The sequence below is a fragment of the Cricetulus griseus genome, chromosome 2 (assembly GCF_003668045.3).
Source record: "Cricetulus griseus strain 17A/GY chromosome 2, alternate assembly CriGri-PICRH-1.0, whole genome shotgun sequence".
Classification (NCBI taxonomy): Eukaryota; Metazoa; Chordata; class Mammalia; order Rodentia; family Cricetidae; genus Cricetulus; species Cricetulus griseus.
Window position 1 is genome coordinate 345,244,597 of NC_048595.1, and position 27,704 is coordinate 345,272,300.

Genomic DNA, 27,704 nt, shown 5'->3' on the forward strand with positions numbered 1-27,704 from the left:
CGACTAAGCTCCATCCCCAGCCTCTGCGACACCCTTCTTTGAAAGCTGGGGTGGAGACTATTCAGTTCTTTAACTCCTGGGGTGCCCTAAGCTGACCTAGGCTGAGTTTGTACTCCAAGTTTCATGTGGTTGTGGCACAGCAGATGTGTTCAGAGGAGGTATTGTGGGACAGGGAGTAGAGAGGCAACCAGCAGGACCTGGTCCAGTCTACCAGATTTAGCAAACTACTTTTTAATCAGCCTTGTAGAGGGCGCAGTTTCCTCATCCCGTAGCGTCCTCAGAAGACATCCTATGGGAGTATTCTATATACTGACAGTGTTGGAGGGAAGGGATGGATGAAGCCCCAGCAGAGCAGCACACAGGAAGCTGAGGCAGGACAACGGTCTGCAAGTTTTAGGCTAGCTAATCCACATGCTACAGTCCAAGCCATCCAGTGCTATGTGGTAAGACCCTGTTGAAGAAATGGAGGGGTGAGGACGGGAAGGAGAAAGTGGAGGAGAAAAAAAAACAGGATCTCCGCCAACTGTGAGCTCCTAGCCCACCTCAACAGGGTAAAAGGACTTATTCTAGACATTAAGACATGTGAAGTAGATAGGACCAGGCGCTTGCTGCTCAGCTTAAGGGTGCTTAGAAATAGAGGGGAGTCTAGCTCTACAGCTGTCTCTAAGGGAGCTGTCATAAACCCGGTTGATGCTGGGAATGGATGTGTTGGATAGAATGATTTGGGGAACTATGTCGAGACAAGCAGAGAGAGAAAGTGGTGAGGTCTTGTTCTAGCTCTTTGTTTGGCTGGTTGGCCGGTTTTGAGGGGACACTGTCTCAGGTAGTCCAGTCTGGCTGGAACTCACTGTGTAGCCAAGAGACCAGCAACTCCTGTTTTCCCTACCTGAATCTGTGTTAATGTTGCAGAGTACAAGTGTCTACACTAAGACACTTGCTTTTTATTTAAGTCCAAATTATTTGAATTACTCACTATAAAATGGCTAATCATGTGACTGTCACCCTTTATTTTTAGAATTTATTTATTTATTTATTTATTTTGCATACAACATTCTGCCCACCAGAAGAGGGCACCAGATCTCATTGAAGTTGGTTGTGAGCCACCATGTGGTTGCTGGGAATTGAACTCAGGACCTCTGGAAGAGCAGTCAGTGCTCTTAACCTCTGAGCCATCTCTCCAGCCCCGACTTTATCTTTTATTGAAAACATATTTTTCGTACAATATATTTTGGTGGTTTTCCCTCCAGCAATTCCTCCCAGATCCTCCCCGCCTCCCCAAATTCACATTCGTTTTTTTTTTTTTTTTCCTTTCCCATTAGAAAACAAACAGGCGCCGGGCATTGGTGGTGCACACCTTTAATCCCAGCACTCGGGAGGCAGAGGCAGGTGTATCTCTGTGATTTCAAGACCAGCCTGGTCTACAAGAGCTAGTTCCAGGACAGTCTTCAAAGCCACAGAGAAACCTTGCCTCAAAAAACAAAACAAAACAAAAAGAAAAGAAAACAAACAGTCATCTAAAAAGAAGAAGAAGAGGAAGAAGAAGAGGAGGAGGAGGAGGAGGAGAAGAAAAAGAAAAGAAAAAGAAAAGAAGAAGAGAAGAAAAAGAAGAAAAAAGAAAACAGAAGAGAAAAAAGAAGAAAAAAGAAGAGAAGAAGAAAAGAAGAAGAGAAGAAAAAGAAAAGAAGAAAAAAAGAGAAGAAGAAAAGAAGAGAAGAAAAAGAAGAAAAAGAAGAAGAAAAGAAGAGAAGAAAAGAAAGAAGAAGAAGAAAGAAGAAGAAGAAGAAGAAGAAGAAGAAGAAGAAGAAGAAGAAGAAGAAGAAGACGACAAAAAGGGGGGGAGAAGACAAAATAAAAGCAAACAAACTAGAATAGGAAAAAAACAGATAAAAGAACAGAAAACAAAAAGAAACAAAAAACAAAACAAAACCCACAGAAAACACACACATAGGCAGAATTTGAAGCCAGGTTGTCTGACCCCTCTAGTCACCAAACTGCACAGTTGTTACCTAAAATGTTTCCTCATTCTTTTATGGCTGTGTAATATCCAATTAAATTGTTACTTGACTCAATCCTATTCGTGAACATTTATATTTCTAACGCAATGTTACACACACACACACACACACACAGATGGTTTGTATCTGAGGATGGTGGTAATCCCAGCAATTGGGAAGTGGAAGCAGAAGTCCAGCCCTCAGACTATGAGGTCAGCTTGGGTTACCTGAGACCCTGTCTCAAACCAAAACACAACAGAACAAAACCCCAAACCAAAAAAATTGTAATTAGTAAGCATGCTTATATGTCATTTCAAACCTGTTTACTGTGGGATACATTTATTGTTATTATTTATTTAAGACAAATTCTTGGAATTTAAATATTGAGACAGTTTTTAAAAGGTTTATTTTTTACTTGTGTGTGTGTTTGTGTATTTCTGTGTATTTATATGCACATGTGTGTGTAGGTGCTCATGGAGTCCAGAAGAGGGCATGGGGTTCCCTGGAACTGGAGTTGTAGGCTATTGCAAGCCACCCAACAAGGCCATTGGGAACCAAACACAGCTCCTCTACAAGAGCAGCAGTGCTCTTTTAGCTGCTGAGCTGTCTCCCCAGCTCCTCAATGTAAGCCCCAGGAGCCACATGAGTGGCTAGCCCCTCCCTCAAAGACCTCCAACTACCCAGGCTCCACCCACAGAACACTAACTGCTCCAACAGCAGGATCCTGCCCCCACCCTACGGAGTAAAAAGTTCAATGTCTGGATTTGAAATTCCACCAATCTCTACCTTGGAAAGCTTCATCCTGAAAAGTTCCATCACCTCAACCCCAAGAAACTCTATATAAGCCCTGCTTTCTGCTCAGTTCTCTGATGTTTCTCCCCCAAGCAGAAGCAGCCAGCCACCCTCCTGTTTTTTTCCCTTCCATTAAATCTTTGTGTGTGAGGCTTGTTGTGCCCTGCATGTAAGTGTTACAGCTCTGAAGGAAAAGTTATCCTGGTAGTCAGCAGTCAAGGAATACCTGTAAGTGTTACAGCTCTAAAGGGAATGTATCTTGGTAGTTGGAAGTCAAGGAATACCTACAGCTCTGAAGAGAAAGTTATCCCATGTTGGGAGAGGCACATCAGTTTCCCCAGCAAAGTGTTACTGTCCTTGCTCTAGAAAAGTTTTCCCTAATGCAAGTGTAACAACTTTATCCCCTGCCCCTGTCCCCTACAGTGAAGTTGTTACAACTCTGCTCAGAAGTGTTACTCTACTCAGCTTCTCTGGAGTAGAACAAGTCTGTTCCAGCAAGACAGTTTTCCCAGCCACAGTGTTACAGTTCTGCTTGATTCCTGCTCCACTCTGGCTCTGGAGAGAGTTGTTGCAGCTCTGTTCCACTCTGGCAAAAGAAATTCAGTACAACAAACCTCACTCAAGAGATTTATTGGGAGTAAAGAATCCAGGAAAGTGGATGCCTCTGCCAGGGTGGAAAAAGGTAGTCTCAAACTGAACAGGTACAGGGTTTATATAGGGTTTCTTAGGGGTGGAGCTTTCCAGGGTGAAGATTTTCAATTCCTGAGTTTGGGGCAAGCTCAGGGATTGGTTAGATTTTTGTGTTCAGGGACGTTGGTTTTCATGCTCAAGAATTGGTTGGGGGGCTGGAGAGATGGCTCGGTGGTTAAGAGCACTGACTGTTCTTCCAGAGGTCCTGAGTTCAATTCCCGGCAACCACATGATGGCTCACAACCACCTTGAATGAGATCTGATGCCCTCTGTGGCATGCAGGCAGAAGACTGTGTACATAATAAATAAAATCTTAAAAAAAAGTTATATATAAAAAAGAATTGGTTAGATTTCAAGTCCTGAGTTGGTTAGGGGCAGGGTGTGTTTCTTTGGCTCTGGTCCCAGGGCCAGGGTGTCCTTTCACTGGCCCTTTGTACCCTACAGTGTGACTGTGTGGTATTCCTTGGCTCCCGACTGTCAGGATACCTTTCCATCTGAGCTGAGCTATAATGCTTGCACTTTCAAAAAAATTTAATAGGGACTATAGGATGGCCATTCCCCCTACCTCTTCAATTTATCTTCACATCCAGAGCCAGCAAGAACCCCTCTGCTTCTCTGATCATTGCTGTGGATTTGCTTCGCAGTGTAGCACTCAGTGGCTAGTGTTGGTCTTGTGAAGGAGACTGAGAGCATACTATTCTCAAGATCCCTCTGGATTAGACAGAGGCTGGAGTGAGTCACAATGGACCATTGGTCAATCTTCATTTAATGAGTAAAACAAACCACTGGCTTGGAGAAGGCAGTGTACAATAGAGACTCATTAGGCTTCTAACCATGTGAGCACAGGAGCCAGTCAAAGATGGCATTGAAGGGAAATCAGATAGACGAGTCCTGAGTAGTTTACAAAGAAAGATGATTGGTTGCCTAGATCAAACCAGATGAGGTTACTGCATGAACAGCTTGTATTCAGTAGGTAAAGCATAGGGTGCCTAGGTGTGTGATAGGCTGACCTTTAAAACCATTGGCTGGCTATTTTCCCGCTCTGTGATATTTTTCCTTTAAAAGATGCTTACTGTGGGACTATAAGTGAGTTCCTGCTTGACTAAACTCCCTGCTGCATCTGATTGTCTTCAGATGCAGATGTCCTGGGAGGCTGGGGAACAGGTAAGCAGCACACTTACCCTTCCTCAGACTCAGCTCAGCCTTCCGTGGTTGGGCTAAGACTCTGCAGTGAGCATCTTAGGCTGTATATTTTGTGAGCAAAAAACTAAATAAACAAGCCCAGTGTGATGGTCCCTTACTGTAGTCTAAACTATTGCAGAAGTTTGTGGCTGAGGATTGCTTGAACCAAGGAGTTTGAGGCCAACCTAGACAACATGACAGAAAACATTAAAAAAAAAAAAAAACTAAAAATTTCCAACAGGCTGTCCTGTATTGATACCTGTCATGAACAAGAAGGTAGACACACATAGTTAGTATAGTATAACAAGTTATATTATATTATGCTGAGGGTCATTACTCTAGGTTCACACACTAAATTCCTAACTATAGTCCTAAGCCTGAGACATATATCTTAGCTGAAGGTCAGACTTCTCTACCAGAAGTCTCTGATTCTAGGGTCAGGATCCTGGGGGAAGACTCTGCAGCCACAGGGAAGATCAAGGTGATGTCTCTCCAGATGTGCAGAGTACAGTTTGCTCTTGGCCTCTGCTTATATACTGTCATGGAATTCTAGGACTGTGTCTGGTTATCTTGAGTGAGCAGTGTTACTGAGTCCTGGTTATCAGGTGCAGCCTTGGGTGCACTTGGGCTCCTGGTTAAGATAGTTTTACTTGACTAAAATGTATTTTTTCACTATGTTCATTACAATACCTCAAGATGAAGAAGCTAAATGCTGCTATTGCTTCTTCTTTTCTTTTATTTTCTTCTTGTTTTTTTGAGACAGGGTTTCACTGTATAACCCTGGCTGTCCTGGAACTCACTCTATAGACTAGACTGACTTCAAACTCAGATCTGCCTGCCTCTGCCAACCAAATGCTGTCTCCCAAATAAAGGCATGCACCACTGGCACCAACTGACTGTCAAAAGGAGAGTAGAAAAACTCTTGGTTATAGCAAAAAGCTAAGAAATCTCTCTCTCTCTCTCTCTCTCTCTCTCTCTCTCTCTCTCTCTCTCTGTCTCTCTGTGTCTGTCTGTCTGTCTGTCTGTCTGTCTGTCTGAGTGTCTGAGTATCTGTGTGGCTGTGTGGCTATGTAACACAGCTGGTTTTAAATGCATGATCCTCCTGCCTCAACCTCCAGGATAAAAAAAGAAGTCTGAAGACACCAGACCACTTGGTAAAGTTGAAATGTGAATAGTGGCCACTAAATCATACTGGCATAAGGCTGGGAAGTTAGATCAGTTGGAGAAATTATTGTTAGGAATGCAAGAAAAATCCCACAAACAAACAACAACAAAAAGAAGGGGTAAAGACAGGTGGAACCCTAGGACTCATTGGACAGCTAGTGTAGATTACTTGGCAAGCTCCAGGCCAGTGATAGATGCTGTCTTTAAAAACAAGGTGGGTGGTGCCCAACAAATGACACTCAAGAATGACTCCTGGCCATGTGTATACACAAAGCACACACACACACACACACACACACACACACACACACACACACACACACTGTATTTAGTTCTTGAAATGTTTATTTTGCTTCCTTGCTTACTGATCTCTGTTGTTCACACAAAGTAACTTCACTCATTCAAGTGCAAGTATTTACTGAATTCCTACTGTGTGTGAAACACCTGTTAGGTCAATATGAGTGAGTCATACAAATGGACTGCATCAGGAAACTCGAAGAGGAAGAAATGTCAATGGCTAGCTTCATATAGTTGTGTGCTATAATCAAGTGCTGTGCCATCTGGGAAGAACACTTGTTAGGTGTTCATTGCTGGGCAAGCTAAGATTTGTTCCTGTTTCGAATTCACTGAAAAATTAGGACAACATGGGGAGAAAGGGTTAACCCTTTAACTCTTATATGTAAATAAAACCATTCCAAAATTTCCAAGTTACCATCTGTGTGTTCTTTTAAAAATATTTTTGTTTAATTTTATATGAATGTTGCCTCCACCTGTATTCATGGATCTCACATATGTGTTAGTGCCCTATATGGCCAGAACATGCAACTGGATCCCCTAGAACTAGAGTTATAGGTGGTTGTGAGATACCATGTAAGTGCTGGGTCCTCTGGAGTCATCTCCAGGCCCAGCTGTTTACCAATAGATAGAATAGTTTCACCTCAGGAGAATGGGTTTTTCAGTCAGTGGGAATGACTCTTCTCATGAGATTTGACCCACACCCTAAAGATTAATCCTATGCTTCCATGTGGAAAACCTTAAGGGCAAGATAGAAACTGCTTTTAGTTTGTTTTCTCTCTTGTTCCCTTTTTTACCATCCCTTAATTAAAATATGTGTGATAGGTAGGCCTAGATGAGCAGAACCAATAGGACTATAAAGGGGATCTATTATACTATAAAGAGAATTTACTAGGAAGGTTGACAATCAATTTGGATTGTGTGGTCCAACAATAGCTGTCTGCATTCTGGAGAGGCTGAGAGTCTGGCAGCTTCTCAGTCCAAGGAGCTGGATGCCTTAGCAGTCCCAATGTGGTGCTGAAGGCCTGGAAGAATCCTGTAGAGCCCCAGGTCCAGGTTGGAGTCTGACATCAGTGCAGGGTGACAACAGTTGCAGCAATGGGGGTAGGCACACTGTCCAGTCAGAACCAAGACAGGCAAGGGAGCTGCACTGATATTCTCCAGGTGTTTATATTTGGGCCAACTGCTGGGTGGTCAGCCTATTCTTGAGGGATGTCTTCTCCCTTCAGCCAAGCCTTCCTGGAAATGCCCTCAGAGACCTGCCCATAGGCGTGTCTGTTGTTCATTCCAGATTCCACTGAGTTGGCAATCAAGATTATCTATCAGGGTTGGAGAGATAGAGAGAATTAGGAGTATTTGTTCTTGACCTGAATTTGGTCCCAAGTACCAACATTGGGTATCTTACAACTGCCTGTAACTCCAGCTCCAGGGAATATAGGACATCCCCAAGGGTACCCACACATGAGTAGACAGACCGACAGACAGACAGACAGACAGACAGACACACACACACACACACACACAATAATAATAATAATAATAATAATAATAATAAAAACCCCAGTGTTTATCAGAGAGTGAAAATTGACTCTAGAAGCATTATGTAACAGAATACCTCACAGCTGATAGTTTATAGATAATAGAAAAGTGTTTCTCACTGTCCTGGAAGCTAGGGAACTTCAGAACAAGGCATCAGTAGATTCCAAATTGGGAAGAGTGGCCCTGTTCAACAATGACACATTCTTGCTGAGCCATCTTATGGGGAAAGGCTAGCCAGAACACTCTGATCTCTTTACAAGGGCATTCCAAGACTTAATCACCTCCTCCAAGCCCCATTTCTTAACAGTATCACATGGGATTATGTTTTAACATATGAAGTGGTGGTGGTGGGGGGCAGGACACATTCAGAGGACGGTAAAGCAGCTGGATTTTTAGTATTTAAAAACTGACTTGTTGGCTTTAATTTCTGAGAAGTATGTAGATCCAGAGACAATGTGGAATTTCCTGAATCATATTACAACTGGGCTTGACCATCAGCAGATATTAAAGAACAGGGTAATAAAGTAATATTTAATGCACAATGGCCTGAAGGGAGGGACACTTGCTTGGTGTCCATCAAAAGCCAGTATTTCTATTCATGGACTGGGCCAGATGTTGAAAACAAAAACAGCAGAATTTGTCTGGCAAATTCTCACAACTGAAGTGGGGGTCCCTTGAGGTTTCCTTCCTGGGAACCAGTCTGGAGGAACTCAGTTAATCTTTTGCTAGTTTTTGAGATGGTCATATTTGTAGCCCAGGTTGACCTGAAACTTCCAAAGCAGACTGAGTCCAAATTCACCATCTTCTTGTCTGTTCTCTTAGGTGCTGCGATGACAAGTGTGCACTGCGATGACAAGTGTGCAATGCTACCCCCACTTTGTCAGTTATATTTTATTTCGGAGAGCTTTGGGAAGGAGTAGTACTCAGTTGGGATTTAAAAACAATCAAACAAATAAAGCCTACTGGTTAGACTAACGCTCAGCAAGGCACCTGGCACTTGAAAATTTAACTGCAAATGTTTACTGGCTTGTCCCAGGAGATGGACTTGTAGCGAACTGCATCCAGTCTTCCGGCTAACGCAACACTCCAGAGGTAGAATTCACTTTGGACTTGCTCATGCGAGGCAGGTGCCAATTGTGTGTGTTTTATTTGCAATCTTGGCGTAAAATGAGAAGTTTGTGGATAAGTTGGGAGACCAGTAAGTCTTAAGGGCTTAGAAACAAAGCAACGAATAAAACAAGTTTGAAGTTGACAAAACATTTTCTGTTATTGTTTTTTTGTTTTTGATAGACAGACAGGGTTTCTCTGTGTAACAACTTATTTTGTAGATCAGGCTGGCCTCAAACTCACAGAGATCAGCCTGCCTCTGCCTTCCGAATGACCAAACATTTTATAGTCACTTCCATCTACTACTTAGTTCCTGTCTGCTCTGTGTCTCTCTTTTGTCTAAAGTTAAAGTCTGAACATCGTCGATGTGGATTTGAAGCTTCTATGGAGGGATTCTGTTCAGCAAGCTTCTCGGACGCCGAATTTCAAAGCGGAAGGCAAATAAAGAAAGTAGGGGCTTTGAAGGACTGACTGACCACAACGACTTAGTGACCGAAGGATCATTGGACAAACGGCGACATCCTCTCTGATCAATGGTGGGGAAGTCCGGAGAGAACGCTTTCAGGATTGGCCAAAGCAAATCAGGTAGCTCCCCGTGCCAATCAGATCGCCCGGGGGCGGGCTCTGACTCCGACAGCAGAACAGGAGAGGCGCTCGAACGCTCAGGCCAACAAGAGGGTGGGCGTGGCCTGCTCCAGGGCTGTGGGCGGTACCTCCCAGCCTGAGAAGCGAGAGAGGCAGTGGGCGTGTCTCACGGTCGGTAGGCGGGGCGCGCGGCCTGGGCGGGGCGAACGGTGTCAGCGGCGGAGCCGGATGCGGGCGGTACCGCGGCCGCCGCGGCCCTAGGGATGGGCGGAGCCCCGGCCGCTGGTGCTGGTGGCCGCCGCCGCTGCCGGAGCCCGAGCCCGAGCCGCCGCCTCTGCTGCCGCGCGTCGCTGCTTCGCCAGGCGGGGGAATGCTGGGGAAAGGAGGAGTCGGCGGTGGCGGCGGCACCAAGGCGCCCAAGCCTTCCTTCGTATCGTATGTGCGCCCTGAGGTGAGAGAGCGCCGGGCGAGCGCGGCGGCGGGTGGAGCGACCGGGGCAGGGGCGCTTCCTGCCCGGGTGCCGGGCGGGGCGAGGCGGCAGGACGCCCTGGGGCCTCCGGGCGGGCCGCGGCCCCGACCCCTGCGGCTGGCCGTGCAGGTGCTGGGGCAGGGCCCTGTCCCCGTCACCGCGCCCATGGGCGGGAGCGGGAGTCCGGGAGGTCCTGCGGCCGGGGTGCCCCAGGTATCTGGAGGGGAAGGGAGCAGAAGGGCTGCGTGGTCGGGACCCCTGCGGGGATCTTCCAGCAGCCTGCAGCCTGGTGGGTATGCTCTGCCCTGGACTTTACTCCGTGAATTTTGAAAGCTGGTTTGTCGCGGGTCCTGCCGCCTTTAGTGCCATTTGATACCGCTGGCGGGACATGATGCACTGCCTCCCGTCGGAGCTGCTGTAGGGAATGTGGGTCGGCCCTGGCCTCTTTCGGTCTCTCCCCAGAGAATCCGCCTCCCGCTTCTTCCCATTTCACCTTACCCCTTTCAATCTGTGCAGTTTTAATCAAGAAGTGCATTCATTCCGGAAATAATTTCTGAGCACCTACTGTGTGCCAGGTACTATCCTGAACGCTTGTGATAAGTATCAGTGAACAGAACAAAGATCGAGTTCACCGGGAGCTTACGTAAAAAGAGAAATGGAGTAAACGATATACATAAGTTAATTGCATGGTTTTTAGAAGATAATGGGGGGGGGGAAGGCATCCTTTCATTCCTGCAAAGGTGATATTTCAGTCAAGACCGGGAAGATGTTAGATACCTGGGAAGAGTGGTCTAGGTAAGGGGTCCTGGACAACCCATTGACAGTGAGTGTTTCAGGATGAGAGACACAGGGAGGAGGTTAGAGCCGTCAGAACTCCTAGCCATGTTGAAGACTTCTGGGACTTCTTTATCTTTTAATAGACACCTTCTCATTTTGGATTTGTGAAGGTTGTATTTTTTTTTCTGTTTCTGCAATTTTACTTGTTTGTTTATTGGAGACGGGGTCTCTCTATTATGTAGCCTGGCTGTCCTGGAACTCAGTATGTAGACCAAGCTGGCCTCAAACTCAACATCGATCTGCCTGCTTCTTCGTCCACGGTGCTGAGGACCAAAGGCATGCCCAACTTCTGCAATTTGATCAGTAGTATGCAGGTAGATGCTTTGCCAGACTCACTGCCTCCCAGTGTCTTCCCACTTTTCACCTCTGTTAAGGTGGACCTGGGGCATTGCAGTGTTTGCATATGTGTCTGGAAATCAAGACATCTAGTGGACAGTATTCAAATGGGTCCTATTTTTAGTATTAATTTTCAAATAAAAACCACTTCCTCTGTCAGAACTTGATAGAAAGGAAGGGTCGTCTTACATTTTCACTAGTCTCTTCCTGTATCCCCTAGAGGTAATGTGGTTAGTTTCCCATTGTCTTTCTTTGATAGCACCCTAGTTGAAAGGTAACTGATTTTAACCTTTCCTATTTTGTGAGAGTAAACTACAAATGGGAAGTCTTCTGAAATGTGGCCAGAGTTCAAGAATGCTCAACTCCTTTATCTGAAAGTGCACTCTTTGCCCACAGGCCCTGCTGTATTTCCTCTGAGAGGTGGTAGGAAAGGTAGCAAGTGGCTAAGCTCACCATGGTCACAGTTTTTGGGTCTTTTTAGAAGGCACTTTTATGTTTTTGCATTTAAAACAGTGCTGTGAGGGTGCTCTGCATATTGGTTGTAGTTTGTACTAGATAACATTCTCAACTAACTGTGCATGGTTTATTAAAAGATAATTGTAGGAGGAGGTGTGAAAGCAGTTGGAAGTAGATAGCTTTGCTAGTTGTCACACTACCAGAAATGGATGAGCAGCCCTGGGAGTGTTGCATTATGTGGCTTGGAAACCTGGGTCTGAAACCCTCTTGGTTCACCCAATGGGAGCCTGAAAACACTTTTGTGAAAACTGGTATCCACTATTTCTACTCTCCTCCTACTTTACTGTCTTTCTTGTGTGTTCTGAGGGGTATGTGTGTATTTTATTTAATTTTGATCTTCAGCTCTCCCACCCTGAGCCCCACCACTCTGAAGAGGCCCCATTGCATCTGGTATTACTTTTTCCCTTTGTGCAGTTCTGGAGAGAAAATTCAGGGCCTCCACCGTGATAAACAAGTGTTCTACCACTGAGTAACATCCCCAGCCCACTGCCTATTTCTTCATACCAGCCTTTCCTAGTTGGTAAATTTGCAGTTTCTCAGAGCTTTCTTGTTTGTGAATGACTGAGTTGCCATAACCTTTACACCTTGTAGTGTAATGATGCCTACTCCTGGAGATAAGCTTATGGATCAGATTTTGGAATTTGCAAGGGCAGCTTCAGTAAGCCTTGATAGATGCTATCAAGGGCCAGCACTTTCTGTTCAAAAGCACTCACCAAAGTATTTGAAGATGAAGTTGTTAAATATGATTTCATTTTTTTCCCCTTGTGATCCAAAAGGACTGCATTTGATAGCCTAAAGTGTAGGGTAATAGTTAACTCCAGCTTTTGGATCTCTGCCAATGTAACCCAAGTTGTTTTGTCATCAATTCAAGTAACTGTGGCAGGTAAAATCCCGAACCTTAGCTTGGGACCTTTGGTCATGTTTTTTAATTTGTTCCTAGGGTTACTGGTAAGTGGAAAGCTGGTGGTTGTGGAAGTTGAGGTGTACAGGAGGCAGGAATCTGGGGCCATCTTACTACGTGATAGATGATGCCTAGAAACATCTCAGTACCCCGACCCTAGCCCAACTCTCAGGCATAGGTTGCACAGAATGTCTGGCAGTGTGCAGCAGACATGACTGGATTTGGTGCTAGCCATCCACGTAATAAACTTGTGCTGAGGAGGTGGTGCAATGGCTGAAAGAACTTGCTGCCTGAGGACCTGAGTTCAATCTTAGGGCCCAAATGGTGTGGAAGGAGAGGACCATTTTCTACGAGTTGTCCTCTGACCTCCACACTGTGGCATGTGAACACCCACACATGTATACATACTGTCTAAAATTACAGACTTGCTAACTTATAATGCATCATATTAGATAAATGTGTACAACGTATGGATGGGTATGGGTGGGACTTACCAAAATGTAATTAATATTAGTAATCATATTCTCAGCTGACTTTTCCACCAAAAATGCATGTTGTAAACATCTCTACATATCAGTTATCAAGCTACAGTTAGACCTTTGTTCTTTAGTGGAGACACAGTGATGGGAGAGACCGGGTAGTAACAAAAGCTGTAACAGTTGATCCTTTTTTTCTTTTTGATTTTTCGAGACAGGGTTTCTCTGTGGCTTTGGAGGCTGTTCTGGAACTAGTTCTTGTAGACCAGGCTTGTCTCGAGCTCACAGAGATCAGCTTGCCTCTGCCTCCCGAGTGCTGGGATTAAAGGCATGCACCACCAATGCCCGGCCTGAAGTAGTTGATCCTTAGATAGGACGATTCTGTACTTAGAAACTGATGATGAGCGACAGTGGTGATTCTTCAAATTTACCAGTTCTTTGCTAAGCTGCCTTGACATTTTAAAAAAGATTTATTTTATTTTGTGTGTATGAGTGTTTTCCCTGAATATGTACCATATGTTTCCCTGGTGCCCAAGGAGGTCAAAAGAGTTCATCTGATCCCCTGGAACTGGAGTTACAGATGGTTGTGAGTCACCATTTGGGTGCTGGGAACCGAATCCAGGTCTTCTGTGAGGGCAACAAGTATTCTTAACTGCTGAGTCATTTCCCCAGCCCCTTTGGTTGTTTTTAATAATTAGATATGGTCAGTGAGTGGGCCTAGATGCTTGTACAGAAAGTACAACTAGGCAGTATTAGGAGAAAGGTCCACTTTGACAAAAGTGCCTTCCATTGTGATAGCGAGTTTGTGTGTTCTTTAAAACCACCTGGAAAATGTTAGCTCTCAAAGTGCCACCACACACACCCATTCACCCATTTTGACATAGCATTCCAAATATGGTTAGAATGTACCTGCTCCTGGAGTTCAGTCAGTGTTTGGTTAGAATATACTAATAATAGTACCAGTAACTTATATTGTGGATTTTTTGGATTGGGAAGAAAATATAATTTGTCCTCCATTTTACAGATATGTAAACCAAAGCTCTGCAAGGTTAAATGCCCTTGCACACAGGCCCAGCAGGATTGCTGAACAAAGAACGGTCTCCTAAAGAGCCAGCAGTGACAGGGCCTATCCTGGCCCATAAGAACTCAGGAAAGGTTTTGTATGGTCTTGATAGTTATAAAAAAGCAGGTTGAGCAAGCCAGGAAGCAGCATTTCTTCCATAGAGTTTTCTCAGTGATGGGTTGTGACCTAGAAGGGTGAGCCAAATAAAACTGTTCTTCCCCCAGTTACTTTTGGTCACAGTGTTTTTTCACAGCAACAGAAACACTAAGGCAGGGAGAAAAGGCAAGAAGAGAGAGGGAAATGGAAAAGGATTTTTTTTTTTTTTGAAGTTGTAAGAACTGTACATTTTCTCTTTATTCCCCAGGGAAACAAATGCATTATTTCCTCCTAGTCCTTACTTAAGCCCATTTCTTTGGTGAGAAGGGAACGACCTATGACCCTCTATTTCTAACAGTTTGGTCCTCTCCTGCAGTATTTAACCTTGGATGGTCTGGTTTTGTGTCCTCTTCTTCTCTGTACTTTTGTGGACTCAAGGAATTTCATTAGCAGAACAGGCTTGTCTACATGACTGTGGCACACTAAAGGGCTTTCTCACTGGTGTCTTTCCGTGACAGTTTCCTCCTTGGCTTTTGTTAGCTGCTGCTCTGAGACTTCCTGAGCAGGTACAGGGATCTTGTGGCTGTTTTAGTCTCTAGAGGCCTCGTTTTCCAGTTCAGCAGATGTTCACTCAGCCTCTGCTCTCTGTCCCAGGCATTCCAGGCATCCAGCCAGCCTGTGGTGGTCTACAAAATAGACACCATGAAACTTAAGACTTTTTTTATGTATATTTTGAGACAGTGTCTACTTATGTAGCCCCAACTAGCCATGAACTCTCCATGTAGACCAGGTTAACCTGGAAATCAAGACGGTCCTGGAGCCTTAGCCTCCTGGGTGCCAGGATTACAGATGTTATACCACCACCATGACCAGCTTGAAACAGATCACTTACTTGATGATTTTGATGGGTAAATACTACGAAGAAGAAATTGACTTATCCTAAAACAGCCATTCTGCTTCACTCCTGGCAGTAAGCATACTTTTAAAGGCAAAATTTAGATTCATTCATTTTTTTCTTTTTGCATGGTTTTTGTTTTGTTTTTTTTTGGGGGGGGGGGTTGTTTCTTTGTTTGTTTTACTTGTTTCTTGGGTGAACAGGGTTTCTCTCTGTAGCCTGGCTGTCCTGAAACTTGTTCTGTAGTTCAGGGTGGCCTCAAACTCAAGAGGTCTATCCGCCTCTTCCAAGTGCTAGGATTAAAGGCAGCCACTATCACCATCTAGCTTAGATGCATTACTTTTTTGTTGTTTTTACACTTAAAATTTAGTTAGTAATACACTTGAGTACACACACACACACACACACACACACACACACACACAAGCTTATGTGAATACCCCAGCATGTGAATAGAGGACAACTTTGAGGAGTTGATTCTCTCCTTCCACAGTTTAGGCCCCAAGAACTGAACTCATCTTTTCAGGCTTGGAGGCAAGTACATTTACTCACTCACTTAGCATCTCAATGGCCCTGCTTTTTTTTTTTTTTTTTTTTTTTTTTTAAATCTATAGCTCCATAGCTTTTTCTCCATTTTCAACTTTTTTTTTTTTTTTTTTTTTAAACTTAGAAACTTTCCCCTTTTGGTTTTTAATGCATTCAGTGTTTGCGATCTATGTGTATGAAACACACTGCTTTTCTTCTGTTAATGGCAAGTGTTTATTTATTTGTTATAATTAATTAATTGGGTTGGGGATTGAACCTAAGGCCTGCATATGTTAGGCAAACACACTCTATTACTGTGTTGTATCTTCATTGCCCCCACCAAATTACCAGCAAGTTGGCGGTTGCTGATAGTGGTTTAATAGGCCAAAGAAGGACAATTAAAAGTTCTTTCTAAAATAATCACTTTCTTAGCTGTGGCTTTAGTTTGATGGATGATCTGCCCAAGCTTCTGCTTTTTTTTTCTCCTACATGTGTTTCCTGTGGCATCTCCCTGGGTCAGATCCAACACCATACAGCTTGCAGATGGTGCATCTGAAGGCTCTGCCAAGCAGCACTTCCTGCATTCTGACCAAACAGCTGCCACATGCTGCCATCCTCTTAGAGCCGAACATCCTGCTGCCATCTCCAGTGTTACTGCCAGGGTTGCAGTGAAGCTCAGTCAGTGGTAGATGTGCAAGGGCCAGGATTTGATCCCAGCACTAAAAGGACCGAGCCTAAATGGCAGGGCTACTGACAGAACCTTAGGATGCAGGAAGCCCACAGTTACAAGGCTAAAGCTGTTATTTATTTATTTACTTTTGCATGTCTGTAGCAGGATGTTAGATGCCCCCAGACACTGTTCTGCATGGGATGGGTCATTCCTTGTGACAAGTGGGTTTCAGAAAGAATCTGTTTTTCAGGTAGATTTTTTCCCCTTTACATAAAACCAAAAAAACCACATATATCTTATTATGATAGAATCAATGTAACAAAGTTATAATTTGAAAGTTAGAAAAACAAGATTACCCATAGGCATAGTACCACAAATAAAGCAGAGATTCCACTCAGGAGTCTGTCCAGGCCTTGTCTGTGCGTGCCTGCGTTTGCTTTCGTGTATGTGTGTATGTGTTCTGTGGTTGCAAGGCAGATATGTAAAACTCTCCTGGCTGCATGTGGTTGTCAAATTTGACAAGCTGGTTTTTTTTTTTTTTTTTGGTTTTTCGAGACAGGATTGACAAACTGTTTTAATAGCAGTAAATCACTCTTGTTTCTAGGTTTGTAGCTTTTGAAGCTGCATTCTTCACTTTGCTAGGCTTATGCGCAAGGTGGCACCTGGGGACTTCTGTGAGGGTTAGGAAATAGCAGAGGTAGGTGTTCATAGCAGGTGGATGTGGTTACTTTGTTGTTGTTTTAAGATTTATTTTAGCTAGTTGAGCTCAGAGGCAGAGGCAGGCAGATCTCTGTGACTTGGAGGCCAATCTGGTCTGTATACATAGTTCTAAGCCAGCCAGGGCTACATAGAGAGTCTCAAAAAGAAAAAAACAAAAATATTTTTATTTTTATTTCAGATAGGGTGTCACTATATAGACCAGGTTGACCTTGAATTCACAGAGATCTATCTGTCTCTACTTCCCAAGTGCTGGGATGAAAGTTACACACCACCATGTTCTGAAAAATGTACTTTATTTTTAAAGATCTATTTTAATTATCTGTGTGTGGGTGTTTGCACATGAATGCAAGTGCCCACTGAGGTCAGAGATGTTAGGTCCCCTTGGAACTTGGGTTACAGGCAGTTATGAGCCACCTGATGTGGGTGCTGGGAATGGAACTCAAGTCTTTAGGAAGATCAGTCTGTGCTCTTAACCACTGAGCAATCTCTCCAGCTCTGATGTATTTTATTTTTAGTTGTTTGTGAGTTATATTTTGGCCAAGACTTGACCTGGAACAAACTGGGTATCTCAGGCTGGCCTCAGACCCTTGGTGATCCTCCTGCATTAGCCTCTCAGGTACTGGAAGGCCATGTCTGGCTTTGAACTAGAACAATCTTTTAACTTCTTGTCTTCTGTTGCTTCAGGAGGAAGACAGTGAGAAATGAGGTGGAGAGCCCACCCCTACCCCTGCACACCTTGTGGGACATAGGAACTAAAGAAAGCAAAAGTTTGTCAATGGTTCTGTGTGGTAGCAGGGAGGCCACTCCTTTAAGCTGCTCTTGTTTTCCAGCTGGAGAGTTGGAATGACAGAAAGACACTTATACTATAGGTGTGTGACTGTTCATGACCATTACTCTGACTGCCCTTGGGAAAGCCTTGGTGGAATTCTTGGCACATAGCCTTCAATAGGTATAGGTGTTGTTGTTGTTGTTATGCCACTGGGATTTTTCCATACAGTGCTTGCTCAGTCATTTTAGAGGACAGCTCTTTCTGGCTAAGGTATTAATAAATGGAGTATTTTGTTGTGGTGGTTGCCATAGTGCCATGAGAGGAAAGTTCATTGTGGTGACAGTAGTTTTCATTATCTCTGAAAGTTTCTTTTCCTTTTCTTATTCCTTTATACACTTGAGAATGATTTGATTATATTTAAAATTCTGACCTAATGAGAACACAGTCGTCAGCATTTTCCTTTATTAACATTGGCCTTTGGCATTTCACTAGTTTCATTGTGTGGTAGAGACTGGCTTTTCCTCTTTGCTCATTTCTATCAGGCTTTTCTGTCAAAGGCCAAATTTTATCCATTTATCACATGTGTCCAGTGATTCATTTAAGGTATGAGTGAATCAAAAGAAATCATAATTAGCTTAAGAAAAAATAAAATGACTTCTGTTTATTTCCAAGGCATTTACAAGGCTGTGTTGTTTTGGCTTACCATTTCTGTAGCATAGGTTATACCAGTTTGTCTCTTGTCCATCCTGTATCATCGGGGTTGGTAGGTAGCTTTTCACAGGTGGCCTTTGCCTCCTCTATTGCTTGCTTTTGGGGAAGGGAGCCAAAATGTCAGGGCTTAAGTATGGGTGAAGGCAAGGAAGCCCTGACCAGAGTTGCCTGCCTACCTTTCTCTAGGGTCAGGTGTTTCAGACAGTCGTCCTCACCTGCTGGGTGTTGATATTTGCCTTTGCTAGAAGTTTAAAAACACCTAAGAACATGGTATTGTGTGTGTCAAGCCTATATGCTAAGCACCTTAGTAGCCAGGGCAAGAGGGTCTTGAGTTTAAGGGCAGCTCACGAGGCTATACAGTGAATTCAAGGCCAGCCTTCACTACATAATAAGTTTCTGTCTCAAAAAACAAAGCAGTACAAACGAAAAACCTGAAAACAGCCTGAAAAAAATGAACCCAGTTTTTCTTTTCTTTTCCTTTCTTTTTTTTTTTTTTTTTTTGTAGTTTTCAAGACAGGGTTTCTCTGACTATCCCGGAACTCACTCTGTAGACCAGGCTGGCCTTGAGTCAGAGATCCACCTAACTCTGCCTCAAAAGTGCTGGGATTAAAGGTGTGTGCCACTAACTCCCAGCTGAACCCAGTTTTTCTCTCTAAATACAGTGGAGTCCCTTAAGGTCATCTTCCTCTTGTGTCCCTATGCTTGGGAGAGAGACTGATTCCTTCACTCTTGGTCTGTGAGCACATACTCCCTCTCTAAGCAAATTGCTACTGCAGCACTTTCTCCAGTCTGTGGTGGGGGACACTGTTAAAGAAGAGAATCTGGGGCTCTGACTGTGGGTAAGCCACTTGCAAGTGCCTCAGCTTTGTCTCCTGGGTTGGCCTCTTTGTCTGGGCTTCCTGTTTCTACCTCATGCCTTTCCCTTTGATACCATCTCTTGACCACTCTTCTTCACCTTCACCAACCCACCTGCCTGCTTGTCATCTTTGTGTGTCTTGCCTCCCAGTTCCTTCCTCCACCTCAGCTTGTTGCTTGGTTTAGCTTCAAAACCACTTGTCCAACTTAACCCTTGACTGGTTTCCTCCCCCCTTTGTTTGTTTGTTTGTTTGTTTGTTGAGGTACAGTTTCTCTGTGTAACAGCCCTGGTTGAACTCACAGAGATCCACCTGCTTCTGCCTACCGGGTGCTGAGATTAAAGGTGTGGGCCACCACACCTGACATTCTCTTTTTGTTCTTAATGATCATTGTTATCTACCTGCTGAGTAAGTGGTGTGGCCCAGAGTCCTAAGAGAAACTCCATTGTTCCTGGGTGTTGTGCCTAAGAACTCAGTATGTCAGACACTCAGTATGTGGCAGACAGAAGGCAGAGAGGTTCCATGAGATACCTGGAAGCCAGTCAAAGTGTTGTGGGTAAGGTTGTCACTGTGACATACCAGAACAGAGAGACAGCTGAGGAATAAACTGGTCATAGTGGAAATTTGGGGATGGGAAGGAGGTGCTGTGATATGGCAGTAGAGCTTCAGCCTATGATTTTAGAGGTTTCTGGTTCTGCTTCAATCACCATGGTGACTTTGACATGGACTTCACCCTTCTGTCTCCTCTCCTCTCCTGTGACATGGATAGGAATCTTCCCTGCAGGCTTACTTGGGGGATGAGAAGAAATACATGTTGAATATTCTGCTACATACTGGCCTTGTGGCAGATGCCTGACAGCTTATAGATGCTCTTATTATTAATAATAGCTAGAACTGGAAGATTCATTTGTTCAACATCTCTGTGTACCTACATGGTTTAACACTGGCTAAAATTAGGAATCCAAAGAAACTATGTATGTAGGAGCTTCACATTGTGTTGGAGGGACAGCAGGTCTCCAGATGGCTCTAAAGCATAGAGGTAGGAGCTGCCTGCCGAAGAAGGAGGCATGCCCAGAATGCATAGAGCGGAGGAGGCTGCCCCAACAGCATTGGGCTTATGTGCAGGCTGTGTGGGACTTGGAAAGGTCAGTCATAAATGGGATTTGGTGTGGGAAGGAGGGGGCAGGCAGACAAGAAGGACAGCTTGAAAACTTACAGGTGTGTTAGGAATGTGTGGTTGGGGCATCTGTCCCCATCTTACACAAGCATAAGTGTCTCTGCATGACAGTAAAAAAGGAATAAGTCTGCAGGAACATGTCTAGTTCTGGAAGGATTCTGTACTGCTAGGTCAGTCTGCTTCTTAACAATCTGACAGGCAAACTCTATTTGCCCCTTGCACCAAGGCTTTTAACTCCTCCAGTTATTTAAGCAGCATAGAGCAGTTCTGGGGAAGATGCTGTAGAGTGAGCCACAGAAGGCAGCACCATATGTCTCTGCAGCTGCTGTAAATCACGTCCCTTAGCTTAGGTCATAAAGCAGTGTCGGCTCAGTACTACCACCTGTCACCTTTCTTCTAGCGCTTGTGCACATCCAAACAGGACCATCATGACTTTCAACATATTAACATCAGCGAGCCTTAGTGTTCTGACCTATGAATGGGATAATAATACTGTGTAATTCAAAAGGATGCTGTTAGTCTTACATGAAGAAAGCTGTTAACACAATACTTGGTAGATACTGTTAATTGTTTTTATTTAATTTTTTTATTAAAGTTTTTTTTAAAGTCAAAGCTCTTTTTTTTAAAAAGACTTTATTTATTTATTATGTATACAACATTATGCTTCCATGTATATCTGCACACAAGAAGAGGGCACCAGATCTCATAACAGATGGTTTTGAGCCACCATGTGGTTGCTGGGAATTGAACTCAGAACCTCTGGAAGAGCAGTCGGTGCTCTTAACCTCTGAGCCATCTCTCCAGCCCCCTTTATTTAATTTTTATATTTTTGGTGCTGGTATTGAACCTGGGCCTCGGTCATGGAAAGCAATTATGCTACCACTGAGCTACACCCCCAGGCCTATATTGTCATTCCTCACTACCTCAAACTCCAGTGTGCGTGCACACACACATCATTGCCTTTCCTAAGCTGAGTATCAGGAAGTGGGATGGGAAGAAGGTGCCTTGATACTGTGGACAAGCCCATAATTCTGTAGGTTTCCTGTTCGGATTCAGCCACTTGATGGTGACCTTAGACTTGGTACTGTCACTTCCTTGAGACTTCTCCCAGTAAAATTTGTACAGGTGTCTTCTCTGAAGGCTTGTTTTGAAGATGAGAAGAAATAAGCCACATAGACCCAGATCAGGACCTGACAGGTACCTTCTATCTAATAGAAGTATGCTGTCCACTGGGCCTCCCTGCCTGGCCCTGGGCCTGGGCCTTTTTGTAAGAGTTCAGAGTTTCTTTGATGTCTTTCTGCATCCATAACATGTCCTGGACTTTGGGGAAGGCCTGGGATTGGGGCAGCATGAGAAGTCTTGTATTAATCCAGTTCTGCTTGGTTTCCTTCTCTGAAGTCAGCCTCTCAAGTTTCTGCCAGTCCACTCCTCTTTCCCTCATCATGCTGTAGTAGCTAAAGGCATCACAGCTCAGAGTGCCCTTTGTGGGAGCCTCTGTGACAGTGTTTTCATTTGTATTACCAACCTCCCTGTCTAGAGCCTCTTCTGATTCCTGTCTGCACTGCCTTGAGATCTCTGCATGTCCCAGCAGGAGGGGCTCTGTCTAGTGCAGCTTGCATTTCCCACCTCAAAGCCCTGTCTAACCAGCCTTTACACTCATCTACATCTAACAGGCTAAGTAAAGGCTCGCTCAGAACCCTACCTGCTTGTATTTTGGTAAGAAAGCCTGAGCTTGGCTTTGTAGGACTGGTCTGTGACTGTTTCTTTTCTGTGTGACCCAAGGTCTTGTTTCCTGGTTTTAGAGAATTAAATTTCCTGATTTTAGAGGGTGTTTTGTTTTTGAGTCAGGGTTTCTCCCTGTAGCCCTGGCTGTCCTGGAACTCTTCTGTAGACAAGGTTGGCATTGCACTCAGAGATCTGCCTGCCTCTGCCTCCCAAATGTGGGGATTAAAGGCGTGCACCACCAAGGGACCCTTTGGGGACTCATATAGAGAATAAAGGAACAACAACAACAAAATCAAGAGATTCAAATATGCCCCAGGGATGGGGAAGGTCATGGATTGGGAAGGGAAACTTTTTTGTTAATACTTCAAGCTTTGAGGGACTTTCTTACTGCACTTTCAAATGCAACTAAGATGAGAAACTCAGAAAGAGAAGAGAAAAAGGGGAGCTGCAGTTTGTAAAGCTCCTGGAGGGGCAGTGCCAAGCCCCTTCCCCTGTGTTCTTCAGTCTTTCTTCTCGGCAACGGCATCTCCCTTTGTTTTCACCTGTGGTGTGGAATGCAGGTGGCTCTGGTTCTTGCTAGTGCAGTTGACTGCTCTTCTGTCTTGCATATTAATTTCTGTGTGCCTGTTTCCAGCAGAGCCAGAAGCCCCTTGAGGTTAAGCTCTTGTGCCACCCACTCACTTGGTCTTCTTGAATTCTGGTGGCTTCAGAAAGAGCATGATGCATGAGGTTGATTCTAGGATAGGACTGATTTGTATAGCAAGTGGACAGGAGAGTCCTTAAAGACCAGATATGTAGTTATCTGTGAGGTATTGTTACCTTGAACCAGACAGATTGTCAGTCAGTTTCTTACTTCATGTCTTGCCTGTCTGCTGTCTGCCTTCAGATGCTCTTCTGTTGGCTTATTATCAGAGTAATTGGTGCCTGCAATGGCCAGAAGCTGTGGGTGTTGCTAGGAGAGTAGAGCCGTGATTAGCAGTAAAGCCATTACCCTGTCCTGCTTTTTAAATCTGGAGGCTTTAAGGAGCCAGTCTGGTTACAAGCACCTCCAGGAAGAACCTAGCTCCCTAGAATTGATTAACTGTGGGCTCATCCTAGCTCTGGTCTGTATCATCAGTGAGAAACCTTGTGTTTAAAATCTGCACTTGATTGTGTTGCTATTCTCTAAGTGAAACTAGACCATGTTTCAGGAGGTCAGGTCAGGAACAACTTGATAATATCTGACACTAGCCATCTGCATAGTATGTAAAACAGCTTTCTGTCACTGTAATAAAATACCAGAGGCAATGATCTGAATAGTAAAAAGCTAAGGTTTATTTTGGCTCATGTGTTTGGAGGGTCTAGTCCTTGATTGGTTGACCTTGTTTTTTCCTGTGATGAGGTAGCACATCATAGTAGGGGTGTGTGTTGGGACAAAAACTGCTGACCTTATGGCAGAAGGGACCAGGTTCCCTCATCTGCATTGAGGGATGCACTGTGCCATCTCTTCAAGTTCCCATCACCTTCCAATAGCAGCCAGACTTTTAACATAAGGAACTTTGGTGGACAGTCTAGAGCCTAACTATAGCACTTAAGAATTTCTAATAGAACTGTTGTTTTACTCTTTAATAACTCCGCCTAGCACTGAAGAATATTACCCAGAGAAGGAATTACTTGTTTTTGTATGTTTTGATGTATATGCTCTTCCAGTAGACTTTCTCTGACAATTTACTATCTGTCAGGGGTAGGAGTTGAAGCTAAAACCCCATGAAGGTACAATCTAAGCCCTGAGTGGCCATCATTTCTTGGCGACACAGATTAGGTAAGAGATAGCTACAGTAAAGTATGGGAAGTACTGTAACAGAAGCATATATAGAGTGTCTTGGGCATTCAGAAAAGAGCCCCTTGACAGTCTTGTGAGGCAGGCTGGATCAGAGAAAGCTCTACTGTGTGGATAGTGGATTGGACAGAGTATTGGATGGACAGGATTGGGGGCCTGTGTGTATGGAGTGGTCTCAGTACAGGCATAGGGACTGGGGCTCACACAGAGGGTGATGGCCTGAATAAGAGTAATAGGGGAGGGCTGATTTGGATATACTATGAAGCACAGTATGGGCCCTGAGGAACAGGCAGGAATTAGAGAATGACCCCCTGGTTCCTGGAGTGGTTTGTCCAGTTAGCCAGATCCCATAGGAGGCAGCTTCATAAGAGTCAGGGATGGGTGTGGTGACAGTTTGGCTTTCAAGTGTGAGCTGGAAGGACTGAAGAATGTTTCAGTGTGAGTGTCCACAGGGCTGTTGGGATGTCTGGAGCTCTGACAGCAGATCTGTGTGAAGAACTGTTTGCGGATCATCATCCAGAAGACTGTTCATGGGAGTGCTGGTCTAGTGAGTACAGGGTTTGTGGAGAGGCATTAAGGCCTTCTCAGAAAAGGGACATGAGTAAGAGTGCTGGCTGTTCTACATGCAACTCACCTCTGCCCATCGCTCAGGTCTCAGTACATAGAACTCACTTCTGCCCATCGCTCAGGTCTCAGGACATACACCTCACCTCTGCCCATCTCTCAGGTCTTGGATAATGACATTTTTTTGAGGGTTACTGTCTTCTTCTGAAGCCAGGTGTGGCAGGTACACACCTGTGATCTCTGGAGGCAGAGGCAGGAGAGTCGAAGTTCCAGGTCATCAGCCGCACAGTCTGATGGAGGCTAGTCTGGGCTCTGTGAGGTTTTTGCTGTGTTCCCTTGTCCTTGCTCTACTTTAACACTCATGTTATACTGCTCAGTAACTCAGAGAGTGAGTGCTGATGTGCAGAGGCAGCACCCAGGGGAGGAGGTCCATAGACAGGCAGGCAGGCTGCAGTAAAGGTCAGAGCACAGCTTTAGCTGTTTAGCTGAGGCTAAAGGCCCACTGTGTGTTTCCTGGCTCAGTTTTTTTTTTTTTTTTCCTGAACAATGAGAACATTAAGGGTAATTAAGTCATGAAAATTAAATGAAATGTGCTGGTAGAATTTTTTTGTGGCTTTCATTAAGTATTGCCTCAGTTATCCAAGGAGCCAATGACTTTTTTGACTGAATTTCATAATAAAATCAATTCTTTTTCCTCCTTTGTTTTTTTTTCTTTCTTTTTTAGTTTGTTGTGGTGGCTAGTTTTATGTCAGTTTCCCACAGGCTAGAGTCATTTGAGAGACAGGAACCTCAATTGAGATAAGACCTCCATAAGACATGGGTGTAGACAGGACTGTGTAGGGCATTTTAAATAGTGATTGATGTGGGAGGGTCCAGCCCACTGTGAGCCCATGTCATGGGTTTCTCTTCCATCTTACTCATTAAGACAGAAGGGCTCACCAGTTCAGCCAGTCTTGCTAGCCTGTTTGCTCAAGGGATCCCAAGTCCACCTTGCAGGGCTAGAATGAAGGGTAGGCCACCACACCCACCTGGTGGTTCTGAGATCTGAACACATACACTCATCCTTGCATGGCAAATGCTTTCATCGATGAGCCATTTCTCCAGCCCCAGGTTATTCGTCTTTATCCCCAGCACTCAGTATTTAGGACATCCAGTTTTGTTGAAAAGAGTTGCTACATATTAGAGATGGTCATTTTGCAACTGTTATCAGACATACTGCATGAAGTAATGATTCATCATTACTGGAGCCTTGTGATTTTAGGGCCACTCCTCAGAAACAGATCCGAGGAGAGATCAGATTGAGAACCCTTGTGGTCCTGGGAGTTTCTTTAGGTATGTCTCCTTTGGTAACAGTTCTCAAGCTTTCATCTTGTCTGGCATAGACATTGCTAGAAAGGGCGTGCTCCTGGCTGAGCATGGGTGGTTATCTTGGAAGATGAGGTACTGGCAGCTGCAGGCCCTAGGATTGTTGATTCTTGCAGTGGGACCCAGTAGAGATGCATCAAATTCCTTTTGATCTGTGGAGAAAAGCTTTGGAAATTGGCGAACTTATTTTTCATGCCCTTGTCCTGTTTTCAAATTAATACAGAAGGAATGCCCCAAAGCACTACGATAAACATTGATATTGGAGATGAAGAAAGCCCAGCTCTGATCCTGCCACTCTGGCTGAACCACTCTTCGTTTGTGTTTTGTCACCATTAAATGAGTCCATGCCACTGAGACTGCCCAGCTTTAAGAGCGTAGACATACTGCGACCCCAGTAACAACAGTGTTCTGCTTTCTTTTCTTTTTTTTTTTTTTTATACCATAATAAATAGCAAGCTTTGTCTCTATTCAAATGGAATTGTGACAGGTATGGGGCAGAGCACATAGGCCATTTGTTTTTTGGTTTTTGGTTTTTTCAAGACAGCGTTTTTCTGTGTAGCTTTGGAGCCTATCCTGGCACTCGCTCTGGAGACCAGGCTGGCTCGAACTCACAGAGACCCACCTGCCTCTGCCTCCCGGTGCTGGGATTAAAGGAATGCACTACCAACACCTGGCCCACATAGGCCATTAGTAGCTTTACAAATGTGTTGAAAATTTGTCTTTCTTTGAAATGGGTTAGCTTTTGAGAAGTCTGTCATTGTAACCAGTAGAGCCATTTCTGCTTGATTATTAAACAACCATAATGACAAGGTCAGTGAGAACTTATTTCTTTTCCGTGAGGAATTTTATGTCACAGTTCATATCATGTACACACAGTGCCCACAGAGACTGGGAAAAAGGTGTTAAATCCCTTGGAACTGTACGTACAGACAGTTGTGGGCTGTCATGCTGGGAACTGAACCCAGGAATTCTGCAAGAGCAGCAAGCACTCCTAGTCAGAGAGCTGTATCTCCAGCCCCTTTATTTCAGATTTTTGAGACAGGGTCTCACTCAATAGTCCAGGCTACCCTTGAATGTATAATCCTCCTGCCTCTCCCTCCTAAGTGCTGGAAGTAGTTCCACTTTGACTGGAAATATATATATATATATATATATATATATATATATATATATATATTCTACTTTTAATTATTAATCAATTCAACGAATCTTTGAGTATTTACTGTGTATTGGGTGTGTTAGATTCTGGGGACAAAGACTTGCCCCAAAGGGCTTATTGACCTCATAGAGATAGATAATTATAGGAGACACAGCGGGATGAAAGGACCTGGCAACAGAGAAGGTTTCCCTGAGGAAATGATCTTGTACTGAGCTACACACACAAAAAAATTCTCAGTGCCAAAGAGGGATAGGAAGGCATTCAAAGCAAGAGGAAATGCCTGTGGAGACAACTCCGGATGAGAGGGTGTGAGGGAGATACAGGAGGCTGAGAGAAGACTGAAGGCCTAATATAGTGATGAGGAAATGGTAGGAGGCCAGACTGGTCAAGTAGGTACGGGCCAGGTCAAAGAGAGCTTCATAGTCTTGAGATGATGCAGTCTTTATCCCATACCTAAGCTGGAACAGGCTGTGTTCTGAAAAGACCATTCCTATTTGAGGGTGGAGCATGGATTAGAAAGACAGCAGATGCACAACAGAGTACGTCTTAAGGAATAACTCCATTAGCTGGTGTGAATGCAGCCCAAAGTTTCTTTCCCATATAGCTGGCCAGTGTCACTTTGGTCCATTACTTGTGGAGAGTAGGTGTGATGGTTAATTTTGGTTCTGTGGATTAAGTGGATTAAGGAATGCCTAGGAGATTAGTAAAGC

The 27,704-nt window shown here is 44.3% G+C and overlaps 1 protein-coding gene across 2 annotated transcripts in view; it reads left to right on the top strand.

Moving 5' to 3' along the window:
* Positions 1 to 9,589: 9,589 nt before the first annotated feature.
* Positions 9,590 to 27,704, top strand: part of Mtmr12 (myotubularin related protein 12) — a 63,892-nt gene continuing 45,777 nt past the window's right edge. The window contains exon 1 of one of the 2 annotated variants that reach the window (XM_027401254.2): positions 9,590 to 9,798. In XM_027401254.2, coding sequence (XP_027257055.1) covers positions 9,718 to 9,798 — 81 coding nt within the window. In that variant the 5' untranslated portion in view covers positions 9,590 to 9,717. The remainder of the gene's footprint in view (positions 9,799 to 27,704) is intronic. The other variant, XM_027401255.2, reaches the window with a different exon arrangement.